The sequence below is a fragment of the Lontra canadensis genome, unplaced genomic scaffold (genome assembly GCF_010015895.1).
Source record: "Lontra canadensis isolate GAN:19392208 unplaced genomic scaffold, GSC_riverotter_1.0 scaffold3, whole genome shotgun sequence".
In the NCBI taxonomy this organism is placed as follows: Eukaryota; Metazoa; Chordata; class Mammalia; order Carnivora; family Mustelidae; genus Lontra; species Lontra canadensis.
The window spans coordinates 21,096,397-21,114,038 of record NW_022630997.1 but is presented as its reverse complement, the minus strand read 5'-3'; the positions used below and the strand labels follow the sequence as shown (position 1 = coordinate 21,114,038).

Sequence of the window (17,642 nt, the reverse complement as noted above, 5' to 3'; positions counted from 1 at the left end):
CAGCTGTCACGGCCACTGGAGACTGTTTGCAAAAAACAGAGGGACTTCCCATGCCTGCCTTGCTGCCTAAGAACCCAACCAGATGAGACGAACCACCCACCACCGCCAGGCCACAGGACAACCCTGGTCCGCTCACTGCTCTGGAGGAGGGAGGAGTTACTGCCTTGGCAAAACCAGACTGGCTGGGATAAATTACAGATTATTTCTAAGTAACTTCTCTCCCCCAATTGCTGTGTAATTCTTAACTAAAACCTTCTGTTTTGTCCCCTGTTTTCTCAACACTCCCATCTCCACCATAATAGTTCTAAGGAAAGCCTTTTGCTTTTGAGCTTGACATTGTCCTGGGTACCCAACATAGATTATGTAACTGCATTCTGCTACCCCCAAATCAGGAACTATCCATAATCTAGGTTATGAGAAAACCAAGGATTGTAGAATTTGAGTTGAGCTGCATTCACTTTTGAGTTACAGTCTAAGTTGTAAGTGAAGCGGGATTTGAACCTCAGCAGTCTGGGATCTTGACCTTCACCATCAATTTCACCCCCTAATTCATCACCACTCCCACCATCATCAAAAGGAAACCAGTATTCGAGGTGCAATTCTGGACACGGTCCGCTTTTGGATGAATAGACAAGAAATCTGGTCTCTGGGAACGTACACACCATTCCCCATTCGGACACAGACAGGAATGAAGGTCAAAGCCTCCAGCCACACAGTGAGCTTGTGGAAATGCCAGCCTTGGCTGTTTGACTCCCACCAACGTTCCTGCTCACTTAGGAGATGGCCCCCGGCCCAGGGAGCCCCAGTAGTGAGTCCACGTGACACTGATCGGCCAGCCTGGCCTTTCTGAACTTCCCTCCCCACTTCAGGGGAAAGCGGGGAGAGGGGCTTTGTGTGTACTGTGGTGGTACAGAGTGCTCAAAGACAGTTCTGCATACAAGAGTGCAGTGTTTGAGTAATTCCTCCACCAGAAATAAGGGAGGGGAATCCAATTAACATGACAATATTTAAGATTACTGGTAAATTCTCTCTGTAGGCCACCCCTATTCCTCCCCACTTCAGGTGCAATCTCATGAGTGACCCCTGAATCTGAAAAACCAATGTGATACCTTAAACCAACGGTGAACTATTCTCATTCTACTTACACTTCTCTTTAATCACTTTGTGAAAAAGTGGGTCCCAAACAGCCCCCTTCCAAGAGAATGAACAGGCTGGGCAGAAGCTGGACTAGAGAAAAGGTGGCAAATCCCCGAACTGATTCTGGTTCCTGGCTTTGGAGGAGGAGTTTAATAAGGATATCAAGAAGAGGAAATGCAGATGAGGACACTACAAGTGGACTCCGTGGGGAGTCATAAAGGGTTCATTCATAAAAAGTTATGCGTCCATTATGCCTGGATTTTCACACACTGCCCTGGGAAAATATGCAATGCACAGTTTTTCAGAGCAAGATGCATACTTTCACAATCCACCCTAATCCGCTCTCGCTCCTGCCAAAGGGGCATTGACCTGCCTCCTCCCAGCAGATTTCATGGCACTGACCCCTCCCAGGGACCAGCTCGGCCCACACAATGCACTTGTTCCAAACACAAAAGTGCACTAACAACTGCATTTGGAAACATCAGAGCAGGGCCAAGTCGTTGGCAAAGGAGAATTCCCGCAAACGAAGAATGACGGTTACAGGCGCTGGGCCATGCCTTGGCTGCGGCACGCGGACACACACACACTGCAAAAGTGTGTAAAATATGAGCCCAAAAAAACCCCCACACAAAACCCAAACAAAGCAAACCATCACCAACAACAACGAATGGCAAAAGCCCCATCTCATCAATGGAAGTGTAGTCAGAAACGCCAGGATCTGCAGTGAGAAAGTTCTTGTTTCAGGTTCAAGAAAAGGGAATCCCTGGAAATGCCTCTGGCTGTGCCCATTCTCAGAGCGTGTCTTGGCCCTCTCTGGGGAACCTCAGAAACAGAGAGCTTCCTTCCCTGAGCCCTTTGAGTCTACCACATTTCCTCGGGGGGGGGGGGGGGGGGGGGGTTAGGGTTGCCAGATTTTGCAAACAAAAATATGGGAAGGCCAGTCGCATTGGAATTTCAGATAAACAGTGAATTGTGCATTTTATCTGACCGTCCTACTACTGGGATACCCTTCTCAGAGGCAGCAGTCCCCACTCCTCATGACGAGGCCATCGGAGTTCTGGTCTGATCTCAGCCCCTAACTGGCTGTGCGGACTTAGCGAGTTGGTCCAAGTTCGAAGAGTGTGGACTCTTCACTTTCCTGGTGAAGGTGTGGGCTTAGGGACTCTGTGATCCCTGCCTTGTCGAGGGGTTCATGATTCCGTGCTGTCATGGAAACTCCCCCACCCCAATACAACCCCTTGTATTAGTTTAATTAGAAAATACTACCTGAATGCATTCTTGTAAAAAATGTAGAATGATCCAAAAGTATACGAACCAAGCCACCAAGCTGCCGACTACCTGTGCCTCCTCTCCTTTCTCAAAGGTAACCAGCTGCGGTTGTTTGATGAGCACCCCTGCGGTCCCCTTTCTATGTGGTACTAAACAGGTCCCCATGCACCTACATTTATGGGGAAGCAGGATCACTCCCTGACCCAGCTCATGGGGATTCTGATGCGGTGGTCTCCCAGGGATCTGTATTCACAGAAATTCTCCCAGCCGACTCAAGTTCAGCAACCAGGTTCAGGAACCTCTGCTAACCCAGAACACAGCCCTGTCTTTTTGCCACACCCAGTCAGTACTACCTCGGAGGCCACGCCTCCTCCTGGCTGCGAGCATGCGCTGTGTCTGCTTGCCTGAGACAGGAAGCGGAAATCCTGGGCAGGCAGCCGCCGCCCTGCCGTCGGGTAACCAATCCCCTTTGTCCTATAGCGTGCACACTCCTGTCTGTGCTTGGCTTGCCTACCTAGATGGCAAACTAGCCCACCGATGCCACCGATGGTGGTGGTAACCTGGTACCCCCTCTCAGAGCCTGCCATGGCGGCTTTCTTGAGCACCAGTGCACACAGATTCCTTTCTGTTTGGACCTCCAGGAATTGAGACTCATGGTCTTCTGGACAGAAGGGGCATAATTATGTGGTATTCCCAATGAAAGCTGACCTGGCTGAGACCCTGTGGCCAGACGGAGCTTAGTATTTGCTGCCCCCCTTGGGGCCACCCAGACCCTCTGTCCCAATCTCTTCTGACCTACCCAGAATCTGACTCGAAGGCACACGTGGTCTGGCTACGGAACTCCCGCGGTTACCTCTCTCCCTCTCCTCCTGTTTCCATCTTTCATCTGCTGTCCCAACAGCAGCTCACTCCCAGGCCAGACAGTCAAAGAATAACCAGAGCGGCTTTTCTGCCCATGTGAGGATATGCCAGGGACAAAGACCTCAGTGAAGTCTCAGATTTATCAACCTGGAAGCCCACCCTGCTATTGCTCTAAAAATGAGGACAATCCACTAACAGCCAAAACCCTTCCATCTAGCGCCTTATAAATCTACATCCCTCTCTGGCTCCCCCATTGCTATTCTTTAGCCAAATGAGTCCCTATGTCCATTTCCAGGACACTGTGCCATTAATTATCTATACTTTCATCTTTTCAGGTCACCCATGGGAGATTGCAAATTGGTGACCAATCCTGAATGAACGGACTTTTCTCCTTGTGCCACCTGCCCACTGCCTCTTGCGGAAAGGTCCAAGCTGCCTTGTCACATATGAGTTCATGCACTGTGCATCTACCAGAAAGGGTACATGCTTATTGTAGAAAAATTAGAAAATATAGCTAAACCAGGAAAAAAGAATTAAAAAACTCTTTTTTTTTTTTTAAGAATTAAAAAACTCTTGAGAGAGAGAGAGAGAGAGAGAGAGAAAGTATGTGGGGTACAGGAGAAAGGTGCAGAGGGAGAGGGAGAATCCTTGAGCAGACTCCACACTGAGGGCAGAGCCTGACGTAGGGCTCGATCTCATGACCCCGAGATCATGACATGAACTAAAGTCAAGAATCAGATGCCTAACCGACTTAGCCACCCAGGCACCCCCAGAATAAACTAAAAAAAAAAAAAAAAATACTCCGTCATTCTGAAATAACCACTATATGTTATTTAGTTATATTCATGATTCTACTTGATATTTGTGCTGTAGATCACAGAATGGTTTCTTCCAGTGGAATCCAACCTGTACATGTTTTTATTTATTTTTTTTAAAGATTTTATTTATTTATTTGAGGGAGAATGAGTGAGAGAGAGCATGAGAGAGGAGAAGGTCAGAGGGAGAAGCAGACTCCCCAAGGAGCTGGGAGCCCGATGCGGGACTCGATCCCAGAAGTCCAGGATCATGACCTGAGCCGAAGGCAGCTGCTCAACCAACTGAGCCACTCAGGTGCCCCCAACCTGTACATGTTTTAAGTAGTTTTGTTTTGAGTAATTCTGGTCAAGAAGTTCACTTGGCCACACTCCCCACCACTCCTTCGTTTATTATCCAACCCCCTCGTCCTCACGCATGCCTTCTTTCTGAGGGCACCTGAGTTTGCAAAGCCTCAAAATATACATATAATAGCATTTTTATTAAAATGGAAGTCAACCTCATGTTGTCTTTCGTAACACCTTTTTGTGTAATGACATACAGGAACCCCTTTCTATATCCATAAGCAGGTACCTCCAACTTTATTTTTAGTGGCTGGATAGTTTTCCCCTGGAAAGCTGTATCCCAGTTTTTTCAGTGAACCCCTACTGTGGAACGTGTAAACTGTTTTCCACTTTTCCTGCTCCAGTCAATGTCCCCAAAGCTAGAACTTTGCACGCTTCCTTAATTGGTTCCTTAGGATACATTCCAAGAAGCGGAATTGCCAGGTTGAAGGGCAGTCTCGGTCTTAAAAGCTTTTAACACGTGCTGACAAATGGAGTGCTCGGAGTTTTACAACGACACCGACCCTTGCGAGCTCCCTGTGTCCGCTGGCGGGATGGGTCCTTCCACATGTGAATGGCATCCCATGGAACAGCCCATCACCCCTTTCCCAAGGCTTTCTAAAGTCAACTTACCCAACAGGGGGGCTTTTCTCCAGTAACCATCCCGGACCTCCACATAGTCATACCAGCACAGGCGGCTTTTAAACAAATCCATGGATGTGAAGTTCAGGACAATCTGTAAAGAGTGACCGTAAAGTGAGTTTTGGCAGCAGAGCCCGAGGACTCTTGAAAAGACCCATCTCGCATGCCCGTGTTCTCACATTACCTCTTAGCATACAGAACTCTCAGACCACAGTGGGAGCGTCCTCGCAAAGACACGCTCACAGGAAACCTCGTGACATGAAATAATAAACCTTGAGCAGGATGGGGAGTAAACAGAGGAGATGAGTCCCCTGGTTCTGTCCTGGAGCTTTTGAAGTCACTCGGTGGTTTATAGGAAACAGAATGCATTAAAACGACGTGCTGGGATGCACTGAGACCGGGGATTTAGAAGGAGGTAGGGGTCAGTGAAGTTCAGAGATACGGAAAGATCTTATACCATCATCCATCATTCCAAAGGGCCTGGGGTTAGCCTGGGTGCATCTGAGCAACCACCGTGATCACTGTTCCCTCGGCCATAACCTCACTCTTCTGAGATGGGGTGTAGCCGATAGCTCTCCTAGAGTTAGTCTGTTTGTTCATTCATTCATGCATTCGTTCATTCATTCGTTCATCACACCATTGTTAGCTGACCACCTACTGTGTGCCCATCTGTGTTGGCCAACTGACATCGAAAGATCAGCAAGAGAGGGTTCTTGCTTTTAGGGAGTTCAGAGAACACAGAGGGTTCAGGCCAGTTAGATAGAACACTCTGGAATAAATGTAGAAAAGAGAGGGACGCACAGGAAGGGAATCCTGCAGCGCCAGGGAGGGAGAACTAGAGGTTGCCCGGGATACATCTCAGAAGAGGTGGCATTTAACCTAAGGGGAATAGGGGTCCAGTGGGCAGAGACACAGGGCAAGAGTGCATTTTGGTGAGAGGGACTGACATGAGCTCAGGCAAGGAGAGTGTAGGTCATGCTGGGTGGTTCTGGAATGGGGAGTGAAGGCTGGGGAGCTTGGGGTTCAGATGGACTAAAAAGGAAGGTTTCAGTTCTTCTGGACATGCTGAGCCCATTCCGTGGATGTCTTTGTCCACAAAGAGTAGAGGCAGGTGGGTGGCCCTGTGGACTTGGCACACAGGTACTCTTCCCATAAACATGCTACCCTTCCAGCTTGGGGCATCCCTGGAAGATGGTCCAAAGCAGAGTTCGGGCATCCCTCCTTCCTCCCCCCCATCCAGCCCCGCCATGTAGGGTACCCATGCCATGTCTGCCGTACTCGGCCTGTCTCTGCTCCATCATTTCTCTGCTCTCTTCACTCACCAGGGGCCCCATAAAGGCAGCACTACTGCACCCACTACTGCAGCCAGGTCCCTCTGTCTCTAAGCAAAGCCCCAGGCTGGAAGGCTGCAGGTCAAAGTTCCAGGGCCTTTCCAGCCAGACTGAAAGGGTTGTTATTCGTTTGTCCCATTCTCCATGCCTCCCCTGCTTTGAACGCCTCTCTCTGGGCTTCAGCACACCTGTCCTCTCTCCACTGCTCTCTGGCCTCAGCTGGCTCCCGCCCTCCCTGCTCCCCGGTGACTGTGATGGTCCCTTGGTGCCACAGCATTTCCCTTCCAGCTTCCCTGCGCGCAGGTGACACCAGTCACTGGGGTGCAGCCCTTTGCTGTCATGTCTGCTTCACCCCTATTGTTTATCCCCGAAGCTGACAGACCTCCTTCCCTTAAGATGTCTGTGTCCCTGCTGCAGGCCAGTCGGGTGTCCCTTCAGCAGCGCTGTCTGCATCGCTCCTGCACGCCCTGGCCCCTTCTGAGCACCTGGGCTTCTAGATCTATCTGGCTCTGACATCTTATATTCGTCAAACTCCTCCTATGCTCAGAGAACTTCCTTGGCTGCCCCTGTCCCCATCTCATAAATTAAACTCTCTGCTTACCTCCCAGAGCCTCCAGCACCCGTCCTACGTGACTTTATTTCCCCGTGTGCCCTGAGGGATCCCGATAATGGAAGCTTCCCCAGGTCTAGCTCCAGCACCCCCTGCCTCCGCCCCGAGTCCCTTTCTGACTGCCCAAATAGATGCGGCCTTTCCTTCCTTGGGATCCCCTCCTCGGCCTCTTACGGTGACTGCAGAGCAGGCGTCTTTAAGAGTCAGGCAGATCTGGATTTCTCAGCTCTACCACTTACTAGCTCTGAGATCCTACTACCACTCACTAGATCAACCACTTACTAGCTCTACCACTTACTAGCTCTACCTCTCACTTGCCCACTTGGGTGAGTGATGTTTAGTTTCCTTATCTGCGAAACAACACGCACACCACTGGTTTATTGATGGGTGGCCCGAGAAACTATATATTGAGCGTATCATGCTCTGTCTGACACACGATAGGCACTCGATAAATGCGGTCTTAAAAATCAAGCCACACTGAGTGCACACTGAGTGCTCCACAAACCTACACACTAAGCACTTTTCACAAACTGCCCGTCCTAATTAGCATTGAGCATGTCCACCCCTTCCTTTGGGCCAATCCCACCTGGTGTTCAGGTCTCAGGACAATTAGCACCTTCTTCCACAAAGCCCTCTGATCACCTATGAAACGAAGAGGGAGAAAATAATAGGCCAGCTCCTCTCCTGTGCTCCTGTGTTGTACTGTGTGTGTGTGTGTGTGTGTGTGTGTGTGTGTATGTGTGTGTGAGAGAGAGAGAGAGAGAGAGAGATTCTTTCAAACTAGACCAGTGGTTCTCAACCCTGCTTGCGGATTAGTACCAACTCAAAAATGTAAAAACTAATACTGGGCCAAGCAAATGCTCCTCCTTCAATGAAATCAGACTCCCTAAAGGTAAGGGGGGACCCTACCTAAACTCTAAGTCTCTTGAAGACAGGGATAATAAATTATCTTTCTTTTGTAGCTCCCACAGTGTTCACGTTCGGGCAGAAGAGCTCAGTCATACTGACTAGCTAGTTGCAATATAATTCTTTGGCTTTTCAAATTTTCAGAAAGGAAATGTTATTACAACTTCCTTAGTAACACATTCATGATCAAAATGAATGGGATAATCATTCAGGCTGATTATTTTAAATATGTTAGGGAACCATAAAGACCACAGGAGAAGAGGTGACAAGCAAGAGGTGATACTTGAATTGATCAAGTTTGCTAATTACTGGCAGCTCAGGGAAGGCTGGGTGAAGCCAAAATGGAAATCATTGGTACAGGAATCTCAATGATGTATATTCTCCCTGTCCCCCCACCCAGTTAGCAATAATAATTAAGGCTGGAGGGGTTTTCTGCATATCCCATAGCCTCTGCTAGGTAGGACAATTCAACAATTTGGGGACTGCTGGATCACTTCCTCTTCCTCCTCCTTCTTCCTGCCTCCCTTTCATTACTGCCTCCAGCAGGCACAGAGACAGCACATGAACCCAAAGGAGACAAGCCTGGAGTCTCTCAGGCTCAGGATGACAACCACAGTGTCATAAATACTTAGAGCCAGAACAAGAGTCGCGCATGGGTGTTGTGTGTGAGCAGACGTTACGTGAGCACGTGCACGTGAATGCATGTTCAGATGCCTTTCGCCGGACCCTTTTGTGAAATAATAAGGGACGATGGGTAAGCATCCAGGCTCTCACCAGCACTCAGATCCCAACTTCGCAACAAACTGAGTAGCCTCAGGCAAGTCCATTTCCTTATCAGAAAAATTAATGTGCTAAAAGCACCTATCACATGAAGTTCTGAGGATTAAAAGAAACAAACCGCATAATATGCTGAGAATAGCACCGAGGCCACAGAAAACATTTAAGTGGACATTATTAACAGTTACGAATTAGGACTACTCGAAGGTTGGCTTCAGGTCTCTGGAAATCCTTCACCCCCATGGCACCCCCAGCTGCAGGTTTGTCACTTGGCCTCTCATCCATTCACATGCCCATTCAACAAAGACTTTTTGTGTGACTATGTGCCATGGGCTGTGTTGGGTGCTGGAGACCTCCAGCTGAACAGTCTCTGTCCTCAATGAGGTTAGGGTCTAGAAGGTAGACAACCAGAGAAACCAGCAATCATGTTATTGTGAGACAAGCTACGGCAGGTATTACTGTAGGGAGCCTGACCCAAGGGACAGAGAGGGCATCTCAATGATGGCAGTGTCTAGTCTGTAGAACTCTTGGATTTGAAGGGAGGTGTGAAAACTCTCTCTCTCTCACACACACACACACACACACACACACACACACATATTTTAGGAGTGAAGAAGCCCCAGGTTCCAGTTCTATATTTTACTGTGAATTTGGGCAATCTTTTAAGTATCTGAGCCTCAAATTCCTTATCCATATGATGGATGTGAAGAGATGCCTCCTGCTAGAGAACTGAGAACTTACCACCCTTGGACCATGACAAAAGGTGCTGCTGTCCTGGCTCAGCTCTAGAGGGAATCTGGAGGGAATCGCAGAACCTTTGGACCCAAAGGATCGTGCTCACCCAGAGCTTGCATAGCTCCTAGACCTCACTGCAGGTGCCCAGGACCCCAGAGTTCCTGTCCAAATGGTCCTGAGCCTACTTCTAGAGCATGCAGAGATCTCGGCCCTGGAACCCACCCTCCCAAAGGTAGACAGCATATCTAACCAATCTGCTCCTACTGGAGGAATGACTGTTTGCAAGGAGGGAGTGCAGAGTGTTTGGGAGAGTGGGCTGGGGTGTCGCCATGGGTGCTCCTGAGATAAAATGGGGGTGCTGAGAAGAGAAGGAGGATCCAGCTGTGGGTTGGGGGCCAGCTCTCCCTACATTGCTACCTCCCAGAGCAACACTCTGACATGTCGAGGAATTCTCAATTGGATCCTCACCTTTCAAGGCATTCTGATGGTGTCCTTATTAAGGAGGAAGGCTAGAGTCTACTTTGTTTTCCAAACTGTGAGCATGATTTATAATTCACATGGACATTTTGCTTCTAGCCTCTATTTGTATGACACCAGTCGGAAGTCCAGAAATAATATTAAGCAAGCTGGCGCACAGTGGTGCTCATAGCATCGCAGCTGTTTTCACTACTGTCAATAATAGTATAACCCCCACACCTCAAAGAAAGCTATGTCACTTCCTGAGGTGGTTTCACACGTACCTTTTCCCCTGGCGTGACTGATATCCTCCAGACGCAGTGGGAGTAAGAAGGGTAGCCATTTGGGAAACCAGGTGCAGAAAAGTTTCCTGTTGTGTCCTGCAGGGTCTCTCCACATGCTGCACAAGTAAAACAACAACTGTGATTCAGGCAGACACGCTCCCCATCCCAGAAGCTCCCTGTGCCAGGCCCCGTTAACACCCCATGACCAGCCAAAGCCCCCGAGATGCCCCTGTGAGAAGCATGTCAGGCAGATTGACGATTTTCTTCTGGCTGATAGAAGTGAAAATAGGGTCTGGGCACCAAAGAGCAATACCTAGGGGTTGCTGAGGTTCCTGAGGCTCTCAGGATTGAGCATGGACTCGAGTGGGGTGCAAGTTTCCCAGCCTTGCTGGGCCTTAGTTTTCTTGTCTGTAAAATGGGCAGGAGCTTCCTGAAGGGTTAATGACATGGATCCACTCAGTGTTTGGCACACAGTGAGCACTCCAGACACAGCGGCCGTTATCATTATGACTGACATCTGAGGCAGCGAGCACAGAAAAGTACAAGTAGGTGAAGCAACAAGACAAAGAAAACACTCGGAAACCCATTTCATGAGAAACTCATTGGGTTGCATCTTGCCTCTTCTTTTTCTGCTGCTTATCTCTGAATGAGCTACCAAATGAACAGTCAAGAAAACTCAAAGATGACCGGAGGTATGGGAAGCTATTCTGCCCTTGAATATTGGAGGGTTTCCTGGTCACAAGTCTAGAAACTAGTCCTTACGTATGTGAAAAATATTTCCCACGGGTCACCCCCAGAGTGTGGGAAACAAGCATCCTTACCCGTATCTGCCTACATGCAATTCAACCTCCACTGGGCAACAACCCTGCTCTTAGCTACTACTTGAAATTACTGGAAGCTGCAGTTTTAAAGATGCAGGAAGGAATAGCTGGAGAGCAGCCCGTCATCAGCCTCAGGAAATCCTGGATGTTGGGGCTTTGATATCATGTTACCGAACAACTGCCAGGCATCACGAGGATTATGCCCAGCAGTCAACAGCCCCAAGGGTTCCATGGAAATTATTTTAGAATAATCATCAACATTCTGCAAGAACAGATACATTACTCTATGGCTCCACGGTATTTACCAGCTGCCTCCAATCCTTTGGGGAAGTAAGAGGCATATACATTATAACTAAATAAATACTATGGCGTTTCCCAGAGAATGCTATAATGTTTCTCTTTCAATTCAGCTAGGTTATATGATACGTGCATGCTGCACTGCAGTCCGAACACGCCCCCACATGACTAATAGCTGGATGGACATGTTTCCTAGAGTTTTGTGATGGACCAAACCACACAGAGTCCTTTGCATGCTCTGTGATCCCACTTAGTAGGGTGATGTGATAGCCTACATTTTCTAGGATAGCCCCTATTTCAAATATGCTGTCCCATGATCCAGCTCTGTGTCCGGTCTGGGGTCTGGAAAATGTTACTGGACCTGTGGGTCATGAATTTCCTTCTTCCTCCCCAAACTACTGAATTGTATTCTCTCCCATCAGTGGTAAACCCGAGCTGCTGTAACAGATGCTTTGCACTGAAGTTCAACAGCTTAAAGGGGTCAAAGTGATCTCACTCCCTGGACAGCAGGTTGGGGAGGTGGCGGGGGGGTTGATGCTGAAGCCAAGGGGATGAAAGGCAAAGAGAGCACTTTCAAGGGGAGGGGCTTGTGGCTGGGCAGGGAAGCAGACTCCTCAGACCCCAGGGTACTGTCCAGGTTCTGATGGCCAATTTCCAGCCAATGACCAGCACTTTGGATGACTAGGGAAGCCCCAAGGCCATAGAAACAACCTCATTTACAGCACTGAGGATGTGGGAGGCTGACTCCCTCCCTAAGAACTCCTTCATTCAAGGTCTTCCTGCAAAACCCTTGGTTTTTATTCCAACAAACCCACATCTCTCACTCCCATGGGAAGGGAGGGGCATTCAGAGTTAAGGGGTACACACTGCACCAGGCCTATGGTCACTGCTGCTATTCCTCTAGGCCTTCTTCCTCTTCGGGCTATCAGGGCTAGGCCAGAGAATTCCAAATGTTCCCACAGACAAAGCCGTGAGCTCCCAGATGTGTCACTCCTGGCAATCACCTCCCCAATTTGGGCCTCCTATGCTGTCTGAAACCTTCCTGAGAGCAGCATGCCAGAAATTACAGCAGCCTCGTCAGGTCCCCCGAGCTGCTTTCCCAGCAAAGAGGCGAGCTTGCAAATGGTGGTGAAGTCATGCTCCAAGGGTGCCCGCATGGCCCTGGGACTCCTGAGGACTCAGTTACCTGGGCATTTGTACAGCTTCCTGGCTTGAGCTATGTCTCCCTGACTGAGCCTCACGCGCTGGCCAATGGTCGGCCTGATGCCATTGTCGTCTCGGCGGGGGAGGATGGTGTCTAAGAAAACTCCTCTGTGGGAAGAAAAGAGAGAGAGAAAGGAGAAAGACAGGTCAAGGCTGGCTGGCTGGCCGCGCTGGGATGTACAGTCTTTATTTCCCTGCCCACAGCTGCCTCGATGTCCCTGGCCCCTGGGCTGCCTCTCCACAGACCCGTATGACTGAAAAGATTTGCTTTACTCATCCTGGCATGTAGGCTTTCTATTTCATGTGCTGCCTACTCACTTCCAATGGGAGAATGACTCTGCCACGTTTGCCGATCTACCCTAGCCCACTGGCCTGGGGGCTGCCTTATGGATGGGCACTGAGTATTGCCACAAAGCCCCTGATGGGTCCAGGCCCCTGGGCTGCCACATCGTACAACTTCGGGGAGTACCATTCAGAAAGACCTTGGTGTGTGTGGAGCCCCCTGGAGTTGTGCAGCGGGAACCACTGAGCATGGATAAGTCTTGGAGAGGCTCCACAGAGAGCCTGGGAACCAGCACAGTGCAAGGCTCTCAGGGGTTCATAAATTAGTGCTGGTTGACGGGTTTGTGAATCATGGGAATCAGGGCTTGGGGGGCCTTTCTGGCAATGGGGATGATTGCAGAGAGCAAAGGGTAGCTGTGAGGGCCCTGGTCTAAATATTTCCACGTACGGCCTGGCTCTGCCACCTGGGTGAACTTGAACAAGCCCCATCCCCTCCGTGAGCCTCAGTTTACTTCTCTGACAGTAAGATCCTGGCCCAGACAGTCCTGGCAGTCCCTTCCAGTTCTAACATCTTATTCTATTCCCACATGAAGGAAATTGAAATTGACTATAAGAGAGGAGCAGGCGGTAGGCTGCTGGGCTGAGCACAGTCTTGGACCTCCATGACATGGGCCTGGTGGACCCCTGCCTGAGCCTCCTTTTCTGCCTCCAGACCCCCGATGCAGGGCCTCTCTGGGAGGGAGGGCTTCCTTCCGAACCAGCTCCTTCACCAGTTACCTGTATCTTCCCTCCCTTGTTAACCAGGTTTCCGGAAAGAACTATCTCCATTCTGTCTGACTGCCCACCTCCCATTCACTCCTCAATGCAACTGCAACCAGACTGTCCTACAAAGGTCCACAGCCACCAACTGACTAATGACCCCGATGGATACCGGTCACCCCTCACACGCCCTCTCCGACAGCACTGACATCAGCTGCTCCTTCCTTCCTCAGACTTTCTTCCCCTGGCTCCCAGGGCACCGATGTCTCTGAGCAGCAAGGGGACATCCGTCTACTTCCCGTTTCCCTCTCTGGGCTCTCCCTGGAGGCTCTGCCTTTTTCCTCCTCTCCTGCTCCACTGGCTTCTCAGGGTTTTCCCCTGCCATGGAAAGGTATACAGAAAACTCTCTGATTCTGAGCCCCAGAATCACCTGCTAAGCCCCAGATGCCTGGTTACCCTTCCCAGTGACCACACTATCCTCTGGGTCTGACATCCACACTCAACCCATGAACCCTGTCTCCCGAGACTCAAACCAAAGGCGCCATGGCACCTTCCATCATGCCTCGAATCCATGCCCTCCTCCTCATTCCAGACCACTGCCTCAGCTCAGACAGCATCCCCTTCCTGAATTCTTCCCAGCAGCTTCTCAACTGGCCTCCCTCCTGCAGACTCAGCCACCTCTGCAGCTTCTCAACTGGCCTCCCTCCTGCAGACTCAGCCACCTCTGTGGGACCCCTTTAACACGACAATGAGATTGTCCAGAAATTTGAGTGCAGGCTTGTGTCCTCTCTGCTTAGAAGCCTCCACTGATCTCCAGTCACCACCTGGATCCCCAGGCTCTTGGCCCACTGGCCTCTGCCTTCCTCTCCAGCCACTTCTGACCCCTGCACCGCACTTGGTGTCTGAAGCAACGACAAATGCTACTATAGCCCCAGACGTGCCCTCACACTGCTGTCCTCTGCCGAGGCTGCCCATTGCCCATCTCCTGGTCCACCAGCAAACTCCTGTTCATTCGCCAAAACCCCAGCAGATGGCTTTCCCTCTTAAAAGTCTTCTTGAGCCTTTTTTATCCAAACCATCTTGAGTTACTAGTTCCTTTCTCTGGGCTACCTCTGGGCCTTATTTGTCTAGTCTCTTCTTCTCATACTCTATTGTCTTTTTTGAAGGATGATATATAGATTTGTCTTCTCTGCTCAATAGTAAGTTCCTCAAACAGAGACACCAAGACCTTCATCTCTATGTTCTCAGGGACTGGAGCATAACAGGTCAAGAAATGCTTTTTGAATTAAATTATGTAACCAAGGTAAGACAGTGTCTTCAAAAAAATCTTGCAAAGCAGTGTACACCCAAAGGAAATGTGAAAATCCACATTACCTATGTATTAGCTGAAATTCTGTACTACCTTGGACTTATTTCTTGCTGGTTACATGTTTGATCATTTTTCTGGTTTTGCATATACTTTTTCTAAGTCAGATTTCAAGCTCACTTTCGTTCCAACAGAAGCAGGCAGGAGCCTGAGTCATCTGCCAGTTTCCTTTGAAGCATCCCTATCTCCAAACTTTAGCCACGCGGTCTTTCTCTAATTTCTACTGTCTCATCTCTGGGTCTAGAACCTTCTGGAGAAACTTTAGTGGAATCCTTGGTTTCCCTCACTGACCTTGCCAAGTTTTATATATTTTTTTTAAGATTTTATTTATTTGTTTGACAGAGAGAGATCGCAAGTAGGTGGGGGCAGGGGAGGGAGAGCCCGATGCGGGGCTCGACCCCAGGACCCTGAGATCATGACCTGAGCTGAAAGCAGAGGCTTAATCCACTGAGCCACCCAGGTGCCCCAACTTTGCCAAGTTTTAAACCTCAAGTAATGACTCCCCATAAAATTCTAAACTCGATCACCTACTAAATCTAAAAAGAGGCACTTCTGCCCTAACATAAAATGTGCCCATTTGTAATTATTTTCTTGATTCCCCCGAGGGAAGAAATTTCGCTGCACAAAATGTAAAGCTCACCACAATCTCCAGGAACCCAGGCCAGCCAACCCCACTAAAGCCCACACACACAGGTGACTCTGCCAGGAACGTGATGTGTGGGTGCCATTCTTATAAGGGTTTCCTCCCCACAGGTGAGAAAAAGCCTGCAGAGCTTAAGCATCTCTCCCAGAGTCCAGAGCTAGTAATGGACAGCCAGCCCTGGGACGCAGGCAGGCCTGGAGCCCATCTCCCGCATCCTCCTCCTTCCAGTCAGTGTTTCCCATGAGGGTGACTTCAGACCCCAAAGCAGCAGGAAAAACATCAGCCCACGCTCGGACAGCACTAGGGGGCTGGGACTCCCTCTCCAACTTTCCCCTGAGCTGCCAGCAAGGCAGTGGGCTCTGGAAGATATTTACCACAAGAGGCATCCCTTGCGTGAACCGCTGCAGTGACATCCCTCTTAGGTAGGACAACTCTTAGCATTGACATTCCGCTAAACTAAGAAAAGGTTTGGCAGATGCTTTAGGGAACAAAGCTGTTGGCTCTGAGCTCTCCAAACAAAGAGGTCCCTGGACCACAGAAGTGCCTCCTCAGCTCCTGGACACCTGCCCAATGAAACCTGCAGAGATACCACTCCCCAGAGCCCGGGTCCGACCACAGGGGAGGAGGGAAGCCCGGCAAGAAACTAGAAACTGGGGGTGCCTGGGTGGCTCAGTGGATTAAAGCCTCTGCCTTCCACTCAGGTCGTGATCCCGGGGTCCTGGGATACAGCCCCACATCGGGATCTCTGCTCAGCGGGGAGCCTGCTTCCCCCTGTCTCTCTGCCAGCCTCTCTGCCTACTTGTGATCTCTGTCTGTCAGAAAATAAATAAAATCTTAAAAAAAAAAAAAAAGAAAAGAAAGAAAGAAACTAGAAACTGAAGCTGGAAGGAGACAGATCAATCATAAAGACACACAAAGATGGGTTTTCCTACCAGTAAATGCTTGACGGGCCATTCTCTGCTCTTTAACAAACTCAGACGATGTGCAGGCTGGCTCCAGGGAGTAACGACATGGAATTAGGGAGTTAGGGACTGTGAAACTTGACAAAAAGTGGGCCAGGAAAGATCATCAGTAAGGAGGCCATTGATCCATGTCCCACTGAACAAACGAGTTTCCTGAAAATCCATGTAGAAAACTGGCAGAAAGGACAGTGAAGGTATCCACTTGCCATAAAATAGATTTGCCAAAAATCATTCCAAACTCTGGGGCAGGGGTAAGCATGTAGCTGTGGTAGAATGTTAAAATAATGAATGGCACCTCCTATTGTCCATATTCTGGGCCTTGCACCTTGCTTGGCCAATGGAATGAGACAGAAGTGATGTCCTGCAGGTTCCAGAGCCTGGGTCTTAAGAGTCCTGCAGCCTCCCAGCTTGTCCTACAGGGACTCTGAGTCCCAATGCAGTGAGGAGTCCAGTCTAGCCTGTCAAGGATGAGAGGCCCCAGGGAGGAGATCCGAGGGGCCCCCCCGCCGGATAGGCAGCACAACAACCACACATGACACCAGCCATCCTGGACTTCCCAGCCCAGTGGCACGGCCACACGACTATTGCCGTGGAAATGATCCCAGGCAAAACCAGAGAATGAGCCAGAATGACCCACAATGTCACAAAAATAAGTTGTTGCTGTAAGCCATTGGTTTGAGGGTAGATTATTCCATTGCACTGATGACATCATGGTGGCAGAAGGAGATGGCCACCTCCCTTCAAGGCCTTCAGGGGAGCTGCTGAACTCCTATGTGGCTGCCCATCATGCCCATGGGCTGCTCCCTCGCCCATGTCTCCCTCTGAGGGGTTCTGGGTACGCTTGGTGGGAGCTATTATTTCAGGGGTTCGGTCCATGGGCTTCCACTGGTCTGTGCCAATAAGCTGCGCCATGCTGACAACAGTGTTAATAAGGGTTATCTCCTTGAGGGACAAAAGGGATGGAGTTATGAACTACAGATCACAGGGAAAAAACTAAAGATTTTTTTTATTTTCTTAAAAGAAAAACAAGAAAAGGGGATGCCGGCTGGTTCAGTGGGTGGAGCACGCAACTCTTGATCTCAGGGTTGTGCGTTTGAGCCCCATGCTGTGTGGAGAGATTGCTTAAATAAAACCATGGGGCACCTGTGTGGCTCAGTCAGTTACG

The 17,642-nt window shown here is 49.6% G+C and overlaps 1 protein-coding gene across 1 annotated transcript in view; it reads right to left on the bottom strand.

The window, feature by feature from the left end:
• The window catches only part of TLL2 (tolloid like 2), a 116,531-nt gene that overhangs the window by 26,371 nt on the left and 72,518 nt on the right, over positions 1–17,642 (bottom strand). Inside the window, exons 8-10 of the mRNA XM_032883365.1 lie at positions 12,449–12,573; positions 10,145–10,260; positions 5,037–5,139 (exon numbers count right to left, since the gene is read on the bottom strand). Of these exons, the coding sequence (XP_032739256.1) occupies positions 5,037–5,139; positions 10,145–10,260; positions 12,449–12,573 (344 nt within the window). The remainder of the gene's footprint in view (positions 1–5,036; positions 5,140–10,144; positions 10,261–12,448; positions 12,574–17,642) is intronic.